Below are 20,505 nucleotides of genomic sequence, written 5' to 3' on the forward strand. Positions count from 1 at the left end.
AAACAACAAGGACAGGGCTGAGCTCCCATTCTCAGTGTCTGTGGTGTATGGTATAAAGAAACACATTTAATAGACATTGGATAGTTCCTCTGTAAAGCAGAATCATCACATGTAGTGATCCTCCCCTTACTGGAACTGCTCTGGCACCATCTGCTGCTCATTGTTACGATAAAATATACTAGACATCTGAGGATCTTCTCATAGATTGTGAATCTGTGGGGAGAAACGTCTATTAGACTAGGGCTTTTCTTTCTTGCACTTGGTCCTCCTGCACGCACTATCTGGTCTTCCATTTCCCCAATGGTCTGTTGTAATGCTCCACATTTTCACCTAGATTTGACTCGCTCCATTCTCATATTTACTTCAGTATCTCACTGCCTCTTATTCCATCATCTAAATTTGAAGTCAACTGCCTGTCCGGCTTCGCCATATCTTCCTCAAACGTCCCCCGCTCAATGCACCCAACATCCCAAAGATTTCCATGCGGTCCATCGGTGGTCAAAGTAAGACGTTGGCACAGTACAAACCACAGAAAATGAATGATCAGCAGGGATGAGGGATATTTACTGAGGGCATCAGAGGAGGTCACAGTGGATACCGCCCTTTTACAAAAGGTGATTTGAAGGAAGGCCTACTACAGTTTCTTTTTTTGAGGCCCGAAGAGTGGTCACGGGAGGATAGAGGACATTAACAGATGGCAAACGTAATGGTCACAGAGCCTTCTAACTGTAGAAACCAGCCACATTGGCACTTTTTAAAATAAGTTTATTTCCATATGCCAAAGTAAGTTAGGAGGTGGTCATATGACCCTCTCAGCTGGGCAGTTTATAGCAGGGTGCAAGCTGGAACTGTACCGCATTGCTTTTGTATACAATAAGGTTACTGAGTTCAAGTCCATGATCCCGGTCCCCTAACAGCTTCATTTTGTAGTAGGGCAGAAGGGGCAGCTTTCGTTCTGGTTTGTTTCGGCCCAAAACTGTATACACTAGAAGCAAAAAGAAAAAAAAGATAGTATTTTATACGACTGCAGACTACTTTCAACTAACTTTCTGGGCAGATGTAGTAGACAATTAGCATATCTGAGGGTGTAGTAGAAGTGCGGAATTCTGACTTAGAAGGCAGACCAGCCACTGGGGTTTAGCTGCCCTAGTCGAAAATGCCAAAAAGCGCCACCTCTCACTTCTACCTTCCCAATACACAACCAAATGCATTATTCTTTTAAAATACTGTAAATCACATTAATCTTTCACATGCAAAGGAATAATAAAGCTTAAGACCCACTTAAAATGAAAACATTTTAAATTAACATGTTACCTTCGCTAAAACAATTAAAATGTACACTTTTTACTGACAGCGTAACTTAAATGTACAAATTGTATTTTTTTTTTAAGTAATGTTGTGCGTCATTAGTCCAGGATAGTCTAGAAAACCAATAATTTAAAAAAATACACAGCCCATAAGGAAATCTGCTTGTTTGCATGGTTCCCTATTGTTTTCTCTGCTAGATACTACCAGAATTTGTGCATTGAGAAACCGCTGTATGTTTTTTTTCACTGCAAGTGTATCTTTCCTGGCATGTAACTTCATTACATTTAGTTTCTCAGCAACAGGTGCGAAATCCGCCTGTTCTTTTCATGAGGGAGCTGCATAAAGGCTGATTCCTTTGCACAACTTCACTAGGGTCTGACCGGGGTTGACAGCCACCTTCTAAGAAACCCTGAAAAAACGGTTTATGGGTTGGGATAGGGCATCTTTAAAGGATACAAAGGTAAATATAGGTTATGGCTTCTTCTTTCATGGAAGCTTATGATCATGGCTCACCAACCCAGTTTGAGACCAGCCATGGGTTTCCATGGGAGAGAATCAATATAAATGGGCTATGCGAAGGCTGCCCGGCTTTTGAACGCTACTAGTGTGACCTTCTGATAGCTTCAAACTGACCACTCACAGAGTTTTCAAAGTAAGTTAGTGACAGTAGTAAACTGTGGGCGGGAGAATCAGAGTGGCCTTCCATCTCTTATAGGCGCTAAACTAAACCCTCACATCTCTCCTAGGTGCTGTATCTGATAGTGTTTAAGAATAAAGCAATAGGTTCTACATGCTCCATTTGGGGTGCAGTGAGTGGTGAGCTGTGTGTGGGTCACACTGCTGAAAGGATAGGGTGCTGCATGTTCAGCCTGAGAAGCAGTGGCAGAGCTGTGAGTAGTGCTACAATATTCATCTAAACAGAGGGCACAGTACATTCTTCTCTAAGAGACAAGAATATACAATGATACAGAGCACGTTTCACCAGGTACCATACACACCTATTAATTCTAGGACAACAAATGATGGCACCCCCTCCTCTATATACAATTTGGACATTGGGCACATGATGTACATCCTTATGAAGTGGGCATGCACAGGAAACTTAAATCCAACAAGCAATGGCATAGCCAATAGGTCTCGTTTTTGGGGCCTTATAAGTATTTAGTTATGCAGCACAATATCCTTCCTGCAACAGCATGAACTGTTGCATGGCTAAACACGTATAAGGCCCCAAACGCGAGTCCTATAGGCTATGCAAATGCTTGTTAATACTGTGATTGTTGTAAGCTTCCTCCAAAAGAACAAACACTGTGATTGTTGTAAGCTTCCTCCAAAAGAACAAACACTAGGAAAATGTAAACTGTTACAGACCAGTTTGCTAAATTCTTATTAGAAAATAGTAACATTGTTGGCAAACACATTGAATCAGGTAGTGGGTTTGTTGATAAATCAGGATGAAAACGGTTTTATAGCAGGAAGATGGTTGTCTACTAACACACATTTAGTTGAAGCTATAGATTTTCTTAACACCAAACATATTCCAGCTCATATTTGTATCTTAGATGCCGAAAAAGCTTTTGATTTGGTAAATTGTCAGTCTGCCCCGGTCAACGCTGGCTGTGTTTTTAAGGGCACATTATGGATTGTACGAGGGGTATGTGTCTGCCAAGATCGGACTCTTCCCCAGTCAAAGCTGGCTGTGTTTATGACGGCATGCTATGGATTGTACGAGGGGTATGTGACTGCCAAGATCTAACTCTGCCCCGGTCACCGCTGGGTGTTTTTTTGAGGGCAGGCTATGGACTGTAGGAGGGGTAGTTGTGTGCTAAGATGTGACTGAGCCCCGGTTATGAAAAAGCGTAACACACGATTGTTATAGCTTTGCAGCTGGTAGCAGAGGGAGGGGGTGGTGGTGTAAAAGGACATATAATACAACAAAAAGCAATTACGTATTGGTAATTACATGGCGGATGAAGACCTTGGTGGATGAAGAATCGGGGGGAAAAATGCAAGCAAGATAGGGACAGAAAGAGAGACAGGATAAATAAACATGATAAATAAAAACAGACTTCGGAAAGTAAAGAGAAGAAAAAGACAGAGAGGGTGTGAAAAAAATCTAAATTCCGCTGCCAGAGCTGCGCTGTTTATTCACGATGACGATGATCGCCATGAGGTGACTGAGAGCAGAACTGCCAACAGGTGGGTGGAGGGAGCGGGCAGAAGTGACTGTTAAACGCAGGGATATTATTGGAGACGTGGTGCCAGATAGACGAGGCAATGGTGGGAACTGACCATAAACAACGCCTAAGGCTGACGGTAGCCATAGAGGAACAATTTATTCTAGCATGCATCAAGGGGATACATCTGTGCGGGGACCGACAAATCCCACTGTATTGATGTAAAAAAAGCATTGCACAAGTATATGTAGTGGCGCTTACTAGTTGTTGCACGTCACGTAATGACGTGACGTGCGGCGGCCATCTTGGGAGCGATGCGCGCGCAACTCATTAGGAGGCACGGGAGCATACAAGCGGCAGCGCCGGCTCGGCGCTCTTCAGGGAATATTGTTGTTAAATAAATAAGTGTGCAAACAACCTAATTGTGCAGCGGTTTCATTGGAAAAAAAAACACCACAGTGGCGACGAGGTCGGGATGCGACCAGCAGGCTTGCAAGGAAAAAAAAAAACGAAAAAAAAAACGGACCCACCACGAGGTCACTCCGAGGGAGTCAGCAGAATTCCAGCCAGTCCAGACCCTGTTGGAGGTCGGGCCAGCATGGCTAAGTGACCCAGAACAGTACAAACCGGACAGAGCCCGGACTGTAAGCACCACATAAGGTACTATACACCTGAAGAGCGCAGCAGGGCCCATAACTGCCCACACGGGGAAAGCAGCAGGAGAGGTGGCACAAAGACCCCAGAGCAGCCAAGACGAGCGCGCCAAATCTAAATCACCCACACACACGCGAGGAACCGAGCTGGCTACCACAAAGGAGGGGCAGGGGGCTGACACAGAGTCCCCAGGTACAACCTAGTAAAAAAGAAACGGACAGCACCCCAGGTAGCCCCACCAGCAAAGGGGACAAAGCACCCACAGTCAAGGAAGAGAAGATGAGCACACCAGCGGGATATGCCATTGCGCCAGTCCAGTTCCTACCGAAACCAGGGGAACCACTAATGAAGTGGGAGGACTGGAGAGAATATATAGACAACTTCATAGGGGTCCTGGAGGACGAGAATGAAGAAAACTTCACTCCCAAAAGGAAAAAACGCATACTACTACTCAATCTAGGGCCAGAAGGACTCAGAATCTACAAAAGCCTGGTGCCCAAAGAGAGAGGAAGCACGGACGATGACGTATATGCCCACGCCATCGACGACCTAAATGACCACTACCGACCCACTGTATGTGTGTCAGTTGACAGATTCAACTTCCAGCAGAGGAAACAACGGGCTGGAGAGTCGATTGAGGAATACGTAGCAGCTCTGAAGAAACTAGCGGCCACGTGCAGGTATGGAGCGTGGGAGGAGGAGTTTATCAAAGACCAGATAGTGATGCACACCTCCAGCACGAACGTTCAGGACAAGCTGTGGGCAAGTGGAGACACCACACTCAAGGATGTAATGGTTATCGTCAAAAGGGCAGAACTAGCACGTAGGTGCGCCGAGGCAACCAAGAAAGAAACGGCACCCAGCACCATGGTAAACAGGATATACAAGGAGTAACATCGCAGAGACCAGAAGTACAAGGGGCCCGCACCAAAGGGACCCAACAAATGGCAGGGCAACACCGGACCGCAAGGGAAACAAGCAGGCAACGACAACAAGAAAACGTGCTACAGGTGCGGAAGTTGGTCCCACGAGGCACATGACAGAAGATGCCCTGTGTTCCGGGCCAAGTGTTTACACTGTGGCATCATTGGCCACTATGAGAAAGTGTGCCGGAAGAAAGTATCCAACAGCGTGGTGAAATACATCGACCAAGGCGAGGAAGACCAGGAAGGAACCACAGAGAAAGAAGTAGTCACCGTCTTGTGTATTTATGACCAGGTACTATGCGTGGAAGGAAAAAGAACAACTAAACCTGTATTAGAAATGACAATTGGCGGAATAACCATCAGCGTAGTGGCGGATACAGGCTCCCCCTACACAATAGTCCAAAGAGCGGTGTGGGACGAAACATTCAGACCAAAGTTAGGCCCAGAACAGGAGAAACTGGACATCCAACCAGTCACATATAACGGCGACCGCATCCCGATGGTGGGGTTCCGACTCTTGAAGTTCGAGTTCAGAGGCAGGTCAGCATTCTGCAAGCTGTACATCTCAGAGAGGGGACCGTCCGGCTTGGGATGGCTAGACCAGGGCGACCTGGGAATCAAATTGGACCCAGGAGGAAAGGAACAGATCCTGCTCACGGAACCGGAAGTGTGGCCAAATTTGACCAAATGGAAAGAAGACTACCCAAAGGTGTTTGGAGGTACAGTGGGGAAACTGGAGAGATTCCCACACAAGATAGTACTCAAGGAGGACGCCATTCCAATCGCCCACAAAGTAAGAAATGTACCCATAGCAGTGAGAGAGGCAGTTCAAACAGAACTTCAAGACTTGGAGAAAAAAGGGATAATTGAACCCATCACCTGTGCAGAGTGGCTCGCGCCATTGGTGGTAGTCATGAAGCCCAACGGGAAGGTCAGGCTCTGTGTTGACCTGAGAGAACTAAACAAGAACATCGTGGTGGAGAAATTCCCCCTTCCAAGGATCGACGAAATGTTGGCGAAAACCAGGGGAGTCAAATGGTACTCCACCATTGACTTGACCTCTGCCTACCACCAAATTGTATTGCACCCGGACAGCAGAAAACTCACGTCATTCATCACCCCATTCGGATGCTATCAGTTCTGCCGCATGCCGTTTGGACTGGCCTCGGCAGCCGCAGTGTTCCAGAAGCTAATGCACCAGCTGTTTAGGAACATGGCAGGCGTCCAATATTTCCAGGACGACATCCTGGTAATGGGGCGTGACAAAATGGACCATGACCTGAAGCTCGGCAAGGTGCTGGAAACCCTGGAAGTCAAGGGCCTCACAGCAGAATGGACAAAATGCCGACTGGGCCTGGAGTCGGTGACATATCTAGGCCATGAAATAGGGGTACAAGGCATCACACCAAAGGCAGAAAACGTAAAAGCAATCGCCGAAGCTCCGCCCCCCACCAACAAGGAAGAGGTCAGGTCATTTTTGGGCATGGCGGAGTATTACAGCAAATTTGTGGTACACTTTGCCTCAAAGACACATCATATGAGGATGCTGACCAGGGAGAGCACCAGTTTCCAATGGACGCCAGAGACACAAAGTGAGTTTGAGACAATCAAGAAGGATGTCACAGGAGCAGTGCCGCTCAAAGGGTATGACCCACAAGGCACCACTGTGCTCACAACTGACGCCAGCGACAAGGGGCTGGGTGCGGTGCTCATGCAAGACCGCGGACAAGGGAAGATGGAGACGATCAGTTTTGCATCCCGGGCATGGACCGATACCGAAAGGAAATACAGTGTAATTAAAAAAGAGATGTTGGCTGTGGTGTGGGCCATGACGAGATTTCGGCAATTCCTATGGGGAACCCGATTCCTGCTTAAGACAGATCATAAGCCCTTGGTGAAGGTGCTAACATCGAGTGGACATGCCAATGCCACTCCCAGAATATCCAAAATGACTCTGAAACTACTTGAGTTCAGGTATGATGTAGAGTACATTCCAGGAAATCGGAACCGAGTAGCAGACTACCTGAGCAGAGCAGCTGCCAAGGAGCCAGGAGAGGAAGACCCAACTTGCAAAGGGGAGTTGGTAGCTCTTGTGGAGGACCAGGAGAAAGTCATCAGCTACCAGGAGTGGACAGAGGCATACGAGGAGGACAGCATCATCAAGGAAGTGAAGATGCACATTGTCAAGGGCTGGCCAGACAAAAGACATGTGAGTGAAAACATCAAGCCATATTACGAAGTAAGGGAAGAATTGTCGGTAGGGGACAAGGGAGTATTCACATACAGAGGAGACAAAGTGGTCCCCCCAAGAAACATCATCACCAAGTTACTGGACATGCTACAAGAGGGCCACCTGGGCATAGGAAAATTGAAATTAAGAACCAAACAAAACTACTGGTGGCCAGGCATGGACATAAGGGCAGAGAGACACGTCAGAGATTGTCCACAGTGCCAAGGAGCTGACAAGACGCTCAAACCCTTGCGTCCCGCGTTAGGAAAGTTCGACCCCCCACAGAACCCATGGGAAGAACTATCGATAGACATTTTAGGGCCAATCCTCGATGACCAGGGCACCCAGAAGTACGTATGTGTCCTCATGGATCGATACTCCAAATGGCCGGAAGTAAAGGTAGATGAGACCATGGACACCGAAAACATACTGAAATTTTTGTCGGACACTTTTGGGAGAGAGGGCATCCCCAAGTCCATCCTAAGTGATAATGGCCCCCAATTCACGTCTGAAAGATGGAACAAATTCATGCAGAGAAATGGCATCACAATCAAACACACGGCGATCTACCACCCAGCCGGCAATGGCTTGGTGGAGCGATTTAATAGGGTTGTGATGGGAGCCGTACAAGCTGCGATCTCCAGCAACAAGGACTGGGAGAGAGCTATATGGAACATGGTATGGGCCTACAGAATCACTCCCACTGGAACTGGATACAGCCCCTTCCAGATCTTGAGAGGTCGTGAACCCTTCACGCACGACAACCGGATTTGGAAAGAGAAAGTTATCACCAGCGAATGGTCTCCCGCGGTGGTAAGAGCCAACCTGGAAAAGGCACAGTCCATCTATGCCAACCACTACAACAAACGGAAGAATGTGAAAGGGACAAAGTTGGAAAAAGGCGACTGGGTAAGAGTAAAGTTGGCAACGCTACAGAAGAAAGGAGACAGTAAATATAGTAAACCCATGCAAGTTAAAGAAGTGTACGACCGAGCGGCCCTGCTGAGTGATGGGAACGTGTGGTCCCAGGATCGCATGGCCAGGTGTAACAAGATCTTGCAATGGGAGCAAAATGGAACTGAATGGGAGGACATGGAAGATCCGAATGTAGAGATGGAACAACGCGCAGGAGAGCAGCAAGAAGAGGGAAGTGCTAGAGATGAACGATTGGAGGAGAGAAGCACGAACGGTAACCAAGGAACTGGTACGGACAGACAGAGGAGGAATACGGACGAGGGCGCGGCTGCGCCGAGAGAGGGAAGAAGCATCGAGATACAGAGCCAAGGGGCCCCGGCGAACCCGACCAGGGTAACACGGAGCGGAAGGTCTGTGGTGAGACCCTCCAGGTTTCGAGATTTCGATATGGACAGCGAACTGTAAGTGACTCATTCACTGTTTGGAAAAAGGGGAGATATGTAGTGGCGCTTACTAGTTGTTGCACGTCACGTAATGACGTGACGTGCGGCGGCCATCTTGGGAGCGATGCGCGCGTAACTCATTAGGAGGCGCGGGAGCATACAAGCGGCAGCGCCGGCTCGGCGCTCTTCAGGGAATATTGTTGTTAAATAAATAAGTGTGCAAACAACCTAATTGTGCAGCGGTTTCATTGGAAAAAGAAACACCACAGTATATTTGTAAGCACATTAAAACAGGAACCGTGGACCTACTGATTGAGAAAAAAGAGAAGAGACTGGAGCAGACCAAATATTGGAAGAGGGGGAGATAAAAGTAAAATAAACGTAGGGAAACAAATGTATAAAATCGAGTGAAAGCAAGGAGTTCGAATAAAAGAGGGAGACGTCACAGGGCGGGACAATCCAAGGAAGACCAATTGCGAACTTTGAGAGGACGGCATGCCCTCAAAGGACCAATTGGAAAGAGGGTCTGCTTTACAATAGATGGCAAATTAAAGAAAAAAAGGCAGGTAAGGAGCCAATACATAAGCGATCATTTCGTTGCAATGAAGTGGCTGGATTATGTGGCGAGGGTCAAACAATTGGACAGCAGAGAAGGGAGGCTGATACAAAGAGGACCAATAGGAAGTAGAACGGGAAGATTCGGCGAACACGCAGAGACTGGCGGTGTATTCTGTTTACCATTGTTCGTTGTAGTGATGAACACTTCTCTAGATAAATCTTAAGCATGTGACATTAAAGTATATGGACAAGGGAGTCAGGATGAGGAGGATTGGGAATACCCTTTTGGAAGGTGAGAGTGAATACTGGATAGCAGTAAAGAGAATAAGGATGGCAGAAGAGGACTAAAAATAGGGTAGAATGTTTTTTCCAATGGAAGATAAAATGGTATGCAACTGAAAGACAGGGGGTCGTGGGGACGATAAGTGAGGGGACACGGGGAGTCTGAGCAAGATAGATGCAAGGAATAGATGATCAGAACGCGGAGAGACACAGTCCAGTTGAATTGGGTCGCATGCAGGGGTGTAGCTATCAGTGGTACAACAGGTGCAGTGGCACCGGGTCCCCGAGGCTTATTGAGCGCACTGAGGAAAGGAGGGGGCTGGGGGGGCATTTCCCTTGGTTGCACTAGGGCGCATGAGACCCTTGCTGCAGCACGAGTTAAGGGCAAGGCATGAATGTGGGAGGGAGAGTGTCAATTGTAGAGAGAGCCACGTGGAGGGAAACAACAGGGGGTAGTGGTACAATAACTTTTGAGGAAAGAAAATGAGAGAATAAGCAAACCATCTGGCTGCAGAAGAGCTAAGAGAAACATGGGGCGAGCGAGAGAGCACGAGAAACCGGCGGGTGGAAGATCCCCTCTAAAGAGCTACGGAAATAAGAAAGTAAATGACACATCGGGATGAGTAAGAGAAACAGCAGGGATAAGATCACTTTCGAGTAGGGAAAATGAAAGAATATGTCAAACATCTGGGTAGGGAGGAGAAATGGCAGTGTGAGTAAGAGAAGCAGCAGAGGGTGAGATTCACAGGTTCGGGAGGAGGCATTAATGGGAGAACCTGGGTAAACACTGGAGACAGGCACCGGAGAGGCTGAATAAACAGGTCAACAGGGAGGAATATAACTGAAAGAAGGGTTGAAAGCGATACAGAACGATGTACAGAGAGGGACGCCCAGAAGATGGGAGGCAAAGGAAAGGTACGGAGTCAGAAAAAGAATGGGAGAGATGTAAGGAGCAGAGAGAAGAAACGCAATCGAGCATAGAGGCAGACAGAAAGAGAGAGACAGGAGACGGAAAACAATGCAGGAGGGGAGAATGATGCATAGTGAAGTGAAGCAACAAAGTAGATTGCTATTGTGAATGGAGTAGAGTGAGAACCAATGAAGGGGGATGAAAAAACGAAAGAGATAAAAGAGGTGGACACAAGCTAAGAAAGTAATAGGGAGACAAAAAGTACGAATGAGCGGAGGAGGTGGGCAGAACGGAATACAATTAAGTAAGGACGGCGAAGGGGAGAGGGTTGAAGGAGCAAATGAGAAAGGCAGCAAAAGGGTAGAAAGAGGTAGGTGCCTCAAAGGAGAGAAGAGATGTGAGGGTAGATAACAGATAGAGACGTGTCTACGGAAGAATCTGCTGGGTGGGCATTAGCAGTGTATGGGTGACCCTACCGAGGGGTGAGTGGACAATAGAGAGGATTAGGTGGACAGCATAGAGAGGCAGGTAGACTTGAACAGAGGTTTGGGGCAGTGAAATGGTATGGGTGGCTGCAAGAGAGGGATGGGTGTACAGCATAGAGAGATGGGTAGGCTTGAAGAAAAGTTTGGGGCAGTAGAGTGGTATGGGTGGATGCCAGAGAAAAACTGGTGGATGTTTTAAAGATATGGGTGGAAAGTAGAGAGGTCAGAGGACAGAAGAGAGGAATGGATGGACAGTAGAGAGAGGTGGGTGGACTATAGGGTAGGATAGGTGGACAGTAGAAATGGATGAGCTGGCTGTACAGTGGGTAGATGCACAGACCGAGAGGAGTAGGTGGACAGCATACAGAGATGGGTAGATAGAAGTGAAATCTGGGGAAAGCAAAGAGGGGTGAGTGGACAGTGGGGAGAGGTAGATGGACTTCAGCAATGGGTGGCTAGCTGTACAGAGGGACGGGTGGATAGTAGTAATTGAGAGGAGTATGTAGCGAACAGGCTGGGGGACAGTAGAGTGTGATGGGTTGACAGCACAGGTAGGTGAACAGTGGAGGAGTATTGGGCAGGGGTGTGTGGATATGTATGTATGTAAAGAGGGGTGAGGAACCGCACGGAAAGGAGGGGTGGGGAGGAATGACGAAAGAAAGATAAAGAGCATCCGGGCGAAAATAACAACAGCATGGGAAAGAGAAACAGCAAGGAGGGGGGATGGTAAGCAAACACAGGAAATTGAAGACAAAAACAGACAGAGAACTCCTCGGGGAGGGAAAAGACTGAAAAATAATAGGAGAAATAAATAATAACAGCAGGGGGAGTCATTAGGACAGAGATATAAACAGAAAGGAGAGAGAAAGAGAAAAGTGTGGGGGCAACAGATGGAGGAAGAGTGAAAGATATATTGAACAATAAAGGGTACCAGCAGAGGAGACACAGAGCAAGTGAGGGCACTAAAGGAATAGCAACAGCAGGACAGGGGGAATCAACAGAGAGGATGGGTCGAGAAGCAGCAAAGGTAGGCTGTGAGAAACGGCCGAACTAGGCAGCGCAGAGCGATAGAACAGCAAGGAAACTACAGTAATAGGAAAGACAGGAACAGCAGTGGAGTAGAGTTCACGGAATTTACATAGGATAGGGAAACAGCAGACTGAGGGGCGGGGAAAAGAAGGGAAAAGGTGAGTGAAGGTGTTGCGTAACGGCCAGAAGAGTTGATTTTGGAACTGCAGAAACAGATCCGAGTCTCGGCATGGAGTCAACATCCTGTGATTCTGGGAAAATCAATAATCTCCCCTTATCTACCAAAATGAATGTGTCCTTGCGTAATGTAACTGGTGCTTATGTAATGCGCGACAGTACCTTCGGGATGAGTTCCTGCCATATAAAAACTGCAACAGAAAAATACTGGGGTGGAGTAGAGAAAGGCGGCAAAAAAGGAATGGGGGAAACTGCAACACAAAAAATACGGGGTGGAGTAGAGTAAAAGGCGGAGAAACAGAAGTGGGAGGAGAAAAAGGAGAGACAACAGGGAGAGACAAACATAAGGGGGCAGAAACTGCAAGCAAGAGAGCAACGGAAAGGAGAGCGAAAAACGAGATGGACAGATGCACCTATTACTTTAGTGAGGTAATAGCGGGGAAGAGCAACAGTACAGGACGAGAGAAAACAGCAGTGAAAGAGACGTCAGGTGAGAGGGAGAGGCAGTAGGTGAAGAGAAGTACGGGGAATGGTAGGAAAGAAAAAACAAGAGCGGACGCAGAAGCGGAAATTAAAGGAAGAACGGTGGGCGAAGAAACGCAAAAGAAGCCTGGGAGTTGTGTGCGAAAGTGAGAATGATCGCGATGGCTATGCACTTAATGAGGCCATCAGAGTAACGAGATCTGTAGTGGGGGAGGGGGAGGGAATTGAAGCGCGGCGACAGGCAGGCAAAGCACGCGCCCGCGCACATGCAATCAAGCGCTAGGCCGGCCATGGCAGCATTTTTTGAAACCCTTACTAAAAGTCTTGCCAGACCAGCGCATGCTCTGGGTCAGGAGAGACCTAAAAAGGACTGGCATAGATACTATCAAGTCTATTATGTTGCAAAGTATAGTGTTATTACTGCTTTAAAGTTTGTAAGATTTTATATTGAATAACTCAAATTCTAACTGTTTCAGAAGGTAAAGAAGTTCTAAACAGTGCTAAGATACCAGTATCCAATAATTTATAGAAAACACAATCTGCAATTCACCTTTGGTAACAAATAGGTTCCACCGGATAATTAGAGTTAAACATTAAAATATAAACAGGAGGTAGGAAAAGGGTGAGAGAGTTGCATAAGTACTGAAAGGGAAGGTTGTCAACTTTTATGTTTTTAGTTTTAGTATTGAATTATAATCAATTCTCTTTAGCGGATTTATTTTATAAATAAATCATGGGAATAGTAATGAGCTTGATCCTAGCCTATTCAAATGGCAACACATTTATGTGTCATTTAAAAAACTAACTGACTTTGAACAATCAATGGTAGGAAAACTCAAGTCACTGATGGGACTTGATTGACAACACATTTAGTGTCTGGCTAGGTGCTACTGAGGATTAGATTACTTTAATGTGTGTAGAGGGCACCTACCTCTTTATGCAGCACATGGGCACATGCCATTGGGTGGACATCCTTTGGATGTACAATCTTCTGACACATCAGGCAAAGCTTACAGTTGGGTGTAGGCTGCAGTATCAGATACAAAACAAGACAGGGTATTGTGTATGTGGTAGTAAACAGACACCACTATTCATAAGACAGGAAAAGAAAATATACATAGAACCATGTATACGAAACATAAGCCGAATTAAAGCACAGCACTCTACTGAATACTATTTAAGCAAAAATTCTTTAAAAATGTTGCATAAGCCGTTACAACTTTAACCAGCGTGCTACATAACAGCATTATATTGATCCTGAAGGGCAAAGAAAATCGACTTCAAAACCTATACATGAGCCAGAAAAAGAAAATAGACTTGGAACACTCAATGAAATCCAGGACAAGAAGTCAGATCTAAAAAGCAGCACACAAGTCAGGATTAAAAAAAACCTCAAAAACAGTTTGAGTGTTTTACTATATGCAAGGTGAACAAAAAGACTTAGTGTACAATGCTTGACTGAGAGAGAAAGAAAATAGAGGTAGTGTGCTGCTCATAAGTCTGCAGAAAAAAACAGGCTTACAATACTGTATGAGTCAGAGAAACATGAGATTACATATGCTCAGAAAGAAGAAAAACTGACTGCAGGTTGATTTTCCTTTCCAGGTTGTGGACAGTGGTCTAATTTGGTTTTGCTCTACTACTATGGTACACTATCTCTATTGACTCCAGCAGGACAATATGAAAATATTTTTTTATACCCCGGGGACAGTGTTCAGAAATGCGAAGGCCAGGACCTTCCTAAACAGTAAGATGGAGTAAAATAAAAACTGGCGCTGAGCTAGGGACTAGCCTGGAGGGCAGAAACTGCTTTAAGCCAGTAAGAATCTCAGTACTTAGGGCAGAGGCATCTAGAGTCAGGAAGAGCTCACTCTTGATGCTAGAAAAAGCCATGGCGGTGGTCTTGCCCTTTGCTCTCCACAACCAGAAGTAAGAGAAGGAACCCCAAGGCTTTCCTGGGTGACCTCTGCTCATCCTGCAGCACAAAGAGAAAGCAGACGGTGCCTGATCCTACCTGAAGGGGTCGTCCAAGATGCATAGTCTGTGTGGCTTGGAGGAAGGTGGTTGGGTTCATCCGGGAGTGAGGAGCATTGAAAACATGGGATCCGATCTGGCCGAGTGGCTGCAGGAGAAAAACATGAAACCTTTGCATAAGATACAACGCTAAACATGAAGAAATCAGAACTTGGTTCGAAACATGCCAAGTGAGAAGATAGGAGTTGGTAGGTCTGGCTAAGCATGACTATGGTTCAGGCACAAGGGGTTACAGAGGCATTGCCTGCAGAGGTGCTCCCCATTAAGACTACCTAGTGCACACAAGACTCAATCCATGGAAATTGAAGGAGAAATAAGTAGCAAAATACAGTTTTGTCTGATGGAAATTCTGGGAGAAACATCTGCCTTGGGTTTTCAGAGACATTTGTGCATGGTGGCTTATCACTGTCCTACACTTTCATAAGGCAAACATATTTCTTTTGATGTCCCCATTTTCTAAAATTGTATACAAGGCAAGATTGCATCATATTTTTTTTCTCTCAAACTTGCCTTATTTCTATTGTCTTGTTGTTTGTTACGAATGAGTCTGACCCCTTTTCTACCCATCACCTTCCTTGATAAGAAGATGAGTGTCTTTGGCAATGTGTCACCATTAAGAGCACTATAAAAGTCTTCTGTCTGCCTGACGAGGGCATTTAAGGATAATATATATATATATATTTTTTTTTTCCAATACAGGTTACCCCCAATGGAAGAGACTCAGCAGGTAGTTGTTGTTCCAAATATTTTATTCACGGAGGCTGCAAACAGGTTTGTTGAAAATCGGCATCTAAAACATAATGCCAGACGCGTTTCAAGTCTTGACGACCCTTAATCATTGGCATTCCGTGTGCATACCTAAAAAGGATGATTCTCTGCTCCCTCCATTTTTTAGACTCTGGAAGTTCATTGCTCAGTGTCGCTGACTGCAGTCTTGTCTGTCTGTTATTGTTATTGTAGGGTGCAAAGCGAAGAAAGTTTCCTCCAGGCCTCAATTGTGATATAGGACATCATCTCCTTTGGTCTGCTTCTTGGTTTGGCAGCCCTTGTTCGGCTCTGTGGTTTCTATGGTTTTGTGTGATTTGGGGTGGTTCTGTTTCAGCCTTAGTGTTAGTTGTAGATGCTGTGTGCTCCAGTGAATGGAAGAAAGAGAACCAGATGCATCAGGGAGTAAGTTACTTACTGTAGTGACTGGTACCTGGAGCCTGGTAACTGTTGTTTTAGAACATTCTCCTGTAAGGCAGTGGTTTAATGGTATAACCCCTAGCAGAGATAGTGGATTCATGGACCAGTCCCCAGCTGGTGTTATGGGTGCCAGAGAGGTGGTGGGGTTCTTAACCCAATTGTTCATACTCACCTGTCCTATTCCCGGTGCCTTGTCCTGGAGCTCTGCCAGTCGCATACCGACCAGTTTGCAAAGATCATCAAAGGAGAGCCCAGCTGTAGTTCCACGTGAAGTTTTGATCTGCTGTAGGATTTGAGTCAGCTGAGTCCTGTAAGGGAAAAACATCATGTGAGGGACACACAGCCAGGGAAAATACTCTCACCGAGCAGGCACAGCATTAACAGTGAAAGCTTCCCTCACGTCAGAAATAGATACCAGACGGACAGTAGAGCATGGCAGCAGTAATGCGTCCTGCAGCATCTGTGACAGCTATGGAAGTGTGGAATTCCTTCACTCGACTCCCAGGACATATTGGTTTGGGTCAATGACAACAAGCTTTCATGATTACTTTGCCTCTGGACAAGCAAGTCAAACGCAATGCCAGTTCACCAAAATGCATTATTGATCTGTGAAAGAGCAAGTTGTACAATTAAGTCAAGATTTGTTTCCATATGTTTGTGCAGGTTGGATTTGTATTTATAATGCATTAGTGCAAAGTCTTTATTATTAGAGTGACCACTTTAAAGAAATGCTTTGAGCTCGGCTTACACTACTGGCAGTGATTCCAGTATAAATATGTGTACACACGTTTCCAAAGTTTAACAGTTTTAGTCTACCTATAATGCTATCATTAATACTCTCTGATTTGAAGCAATTATTTGCAGAAGCTTTAAACCAGGATAGATGAAAATGTTTTGCTCAACTGCTGTGCAATTTGCAGTACAGTTTCTTTATCATTTAATAAAATGTATTTGATGCATGCTAGTATTTCCCAAAAATATTAATAACGGAAAATTAGTGTAAAACCAGTTTTGCCAAGATTCTGGAAAACAAGAAATAAACAAACAAAGGCAATGGGTCTGGCTTTGGTTGCAAGCCTTTTGAATTTGTCAATAAGTGTTTTGTTTTGACATAATTTTTGTAAAGTTTCATTCTTAATGGAGCTGCTGGGCCTTTACGAATAGAACACTAACATTGGCTGAAAGCAACAATTTTGTTGTGGTTGTAAAAGTCACAAATTGCAATATTAGTCCCTGGCACTGAAGGAAACAACGTTATGTGCTAATGTGTTCCTTGAGACAGAGCAGGATGCCTTCATTCACAGTGACGGTAGCCACATATGAAGATATATATTCACTGAAAAAAACTAATTTTACAGCAACGTTAAAATTAGGTACAGATTACTTGTTCGGAAGTTATAGTTACCTGACTCATGAATAACTATTACTCGCGCACCCGCCATGCACAGTTTTCTCATCAATCATTTTATTGCAAATGTTGCAGTGATATTATGCCACAGAAGATGTCAGGACTGATGTAATATGTGGGGTAATTAGCAATGCATGACGAGGGTGCGAGTTACAGCTACCTTCGGGGACGTGTTATAGTTTCTGGAGCAAAGTATAACTGTAACTGTCGAATTTCTATGGCTTTGTGCTTGTAAAATCTGAACCTAACTATAACGTCCCTTTAACCTTTGGTTTTCTTAGTTAATTTCGACTATAAAAAACATTCTATTTTCTAACTATAACATCCCTGTAAATTGTGTTTTCTTCAGTGAATTTCTACTTTTTTTAATGTTAAGTAATATTTAATTACCCTACGTTAATCCAACTCCAGAACTCCATGACCGGTTGGCCATAGGACCTGGCGGCCAACCCTACTGTAGGTACCTAACCCCACACCGTGCATGGCTGGGTTGGCCGCAGGGCCTGGCCTGTAGCCAACCCCCCCACATACTGGCAATCCTGAAGGAGGGCACTTAGCCCCCCATCCCCGGGACGATTACAGCGCCAGGGACCCCATCCACCCACCGGGCCCATCCATATAATAATTGGGGAGGACGGACGGGGAACCAGATCAAAAGTCAGCTGATATCCAACAGGATGCATCGGTAAAACCCTGCCAGGTTAGAGAAGTTAAAATCTTTAAGATCAGATTTGGCAGCAGTCCTGGAGTTAAGACTAAAAAAGAAGTGGCAGGCTAGCATTGCAGGGGTGCGAGTTATAGTTAGCTCAACTAACTAGAATGGCCGAATTTCTCTGGTTTTGTACAAGTGAAATGTCAGCCTAACTATAATGTCCTTGAAACCTGTGGTTTTTACAGTGAATTTCTACGGTTTTTTAAATGCTAATCTCTAACTATAACGTCCCTGAAGCCAATGGTTTTTTCCAGTGTATTTCAAAGGTTTTTAAAATGCTAATTACTAACTATAACGTGCCTGAAACCTATAGTTTATTCGGTGAATTTCTAAGGTTTTTTAACTGCTAATTTCGTACTATGCCTACATAGGTAGGACATGTGCAGAAAGAGGTAGAAAGGCGCAGAAAGAAGCAAGAGAAGTGCAAAAAGAGGTAAGAGAGGTGCAGATAGAGGACGTAAGGTGCAGAAAGAAGCAAGAGATGTGCAGAAAGAACCAACAGAGGTGCAGAAAGAGGCCTCCTTTGACTGCACCTTAGAAGAAACTCATACAAAGTGGCCTAATCCTTAATCCTTCTCCCAAGATGTCTCAAACCTCACTATTCTCTTGAAAGTTGACTATTAATCGACTGCTCAGAATGTTCGGTCTACCAAATATAAAACAGCAATCCTAAGCATATCACTGTTTTCTGACCAAGTGTGTTAAGGTATGCATGCATGTCTATGCCTTTACCTAGTGACATGTTAGATGAAAATAAACATACACATACTTGAATAACTGTGTTTCAAACAGCATACTCTGTAAATCTGTGTACAAAAAGGTGTATGCATTTCTTTCTGCTCACAATACAGGGCACATGGGTATTTAATAGTATATTTGAGGGGCTCCATAACACATATATACATAAGCCATGTCTGTCTGTGCAACTGAATGACAGAGCTGAAGATTTGACCACCTATAGGAGTAGTTACCCGCTTTTTAACCTACCATCTGCAGATGCATACCACATGTAAGAATACATGTACAAGTAGACATATACCTCAGTCACAAGAGCACGCAGACCTTTAAACTGGACAGCTTGCACTTCCCATTTGAGTACGGAAAGAGGCTAGAGAAGTTCGGAAAGAAGCAAGATAATTGCAGAAACAGGCAAAAGAGGTGCAGAAAGAGGGAACAAGGGTACAGACAGAGGCAAGAGAGGTGCAGAAAGAAGGAAGAGAGGTACCGAAAGAAGCAAGAGGGGTGCAGAAAGAGGTGATAGAAGTGCAGAAAAAAGCATAGGAGGTGCAGAAAGAAGCAAGAGGGGTACAGAAATTTGCAAGAGAGGTGTACAAAGTAGCAAGACCAGTGCAGAAAGAACTAACTGAGGTACAGCAACAGGCAAGAGGGGTACAGAAAGAGGCAAGAGGGGTACAGAAATAGGCAAGAGGGATACTGAAAGAGGCAAGAGAAGAACAGGAAGAAGCAACAGAGGTGCAGAATGAGACAAGAGAACTGCAGAAAGAGGCAAGACTGGTGCAGAAAGAGGGAAGAGGGGTGCAGAAAGAGGCAACAGAGATTCAGAAAGAGGTAAGAGGAGTGCAGAAAAAGGCAAGAGAAGTGCAGAATGAAGCAACAGAGGTGCAGAAGGGGGCAAGAAGAATACCGAAAAAAGGCAAGAGGGGTGCCGAACTTTGCAGGAGAGGTACAGAAATAAGCAAGAGCAGTACAGAAAGAACCAACAGAGGTCCAAAACCAGACAAGAGGGGTGCAGAAAGAGGCAAGAGAAGTGCAGAAAGGAGCAAAATAGGTGGAGAAAGAGGCAAGAGGGGTGCAAACAGAGGCAAGAGAGGTACAGAAAGAGGAAAGAGGGTGCAGGAAAAAGCAACTGAGGTGCAGAAGGAGACAAGAAAACTGCAGAAAGAGTCAAGCCTGGTGCAGAAAGAGGGAAGAAGGGGTATAAAAATTTGCAAGAGCGGTACAGAAAGAAGCAAGAGCAGTGCAAAAAGAACCAGCAGAGCTGCAGAAGAGGCAAGAGGGGTACATAAAGAGGCAAACAAAGTGCAGAAACAAGCAAAAGGGATGGAGAAAGAGGAAAAAGATGCAGAAAGAGGCATAAGGTGTGCAGCAAGAGGGGTGCATAAAGAGGGAAGAAGGGTGCAGAAAGAGGCAAGAGAACTACAAAAATGAAGCAACAGAGGTGCAGAAAGAGACAAGAGGGGTTACAGAAAGAGGCAAGCAAAGTGCAGAAGGAAGCAACAGAGGTGCAGAAAGAGGCAAGAAAAGTGCAGAAAGAGGCAAGAGGTTTACAGAAACAGGCAAAGAGGTGCAGAAAGAGAAAAGAGGGGTACAGAAAGAGGTAAGGAAAGTGCAGAAGGAAGCAACAGAGGTGCAAAAAGAACCAGCAGAGGTGCAGAAAGAGGCAGGAGGGGTACATAAAGAGGCAAAAGAAGTGCAGAAACAAGCAGAAGGGGTGAAGAAAGGGGCAAAAGAGGTGCAGAAAGAGGCATGAGTGGTGCAGCAAGAGTGGTGCATAAAGAGGGAAGAAGGGTGCAAAAAGAGGCAAGAGAACTGAAAAAAAAGAAGCAACAGAGGTGTAGAAAGAGACAA

The 20,505-nt window shown here is 45.4% G+C and overlaps 1 protein-coding gene across 3 annotated transcripts in view; it reads right to left on the reverse strand.

Annotated features, from left to right (window-relative positions):
* Positions 1 to 748: 748 nt before the first annotated feature.
* RNF214 (ring finger protein 214) overlaps positions 749 to 20,505 on the reverse strand; it is a 232,873-nt gene continuing 213,116 nt past the window's right edge. For all 3 annotated transcript variants that reach the window (XM_086957033.1, XM_086957035.1, XM_086957034.1), the window contains exons 13-16: positions 15,969 to 16,104; positions 14,592 to 14,699; positions 13,509 to 13,604; positions 749 to 985 (exon numbers count right to left, since the gene is read on the reverse strand). In XM_086957033.1, the coding sequence (XP_086813159.1) occupies positions 920 to 985; positions 13,509 to 13,604; positions 14,592 to 14,699; positions 15,969 to 16,104 (406 nt within the window). In that variant the 3' untranslated portion in view covers positions 749 to 919. The remainder of the gene's footprint in view (positions 986 to 13,508; positions 13,605 to 14,591; positions 14,700 to 15,968; positions 16,105 to 20,505) is intronic.

Source organism: Lissotriton vulgaris, chromosome 2_1 (genome assembly GCF_964263255.1).
Source record: "Lissotriton vulgaris chromosome 2_1, aLisVul1.2, whole genome shotgun sequence".
Lineage (NCBI taxonomy): Eukaryota > Metazoa > Chordata > Amphibia > Caudata > Salamandridae > Lissotriton > Lissotriton vulgaris.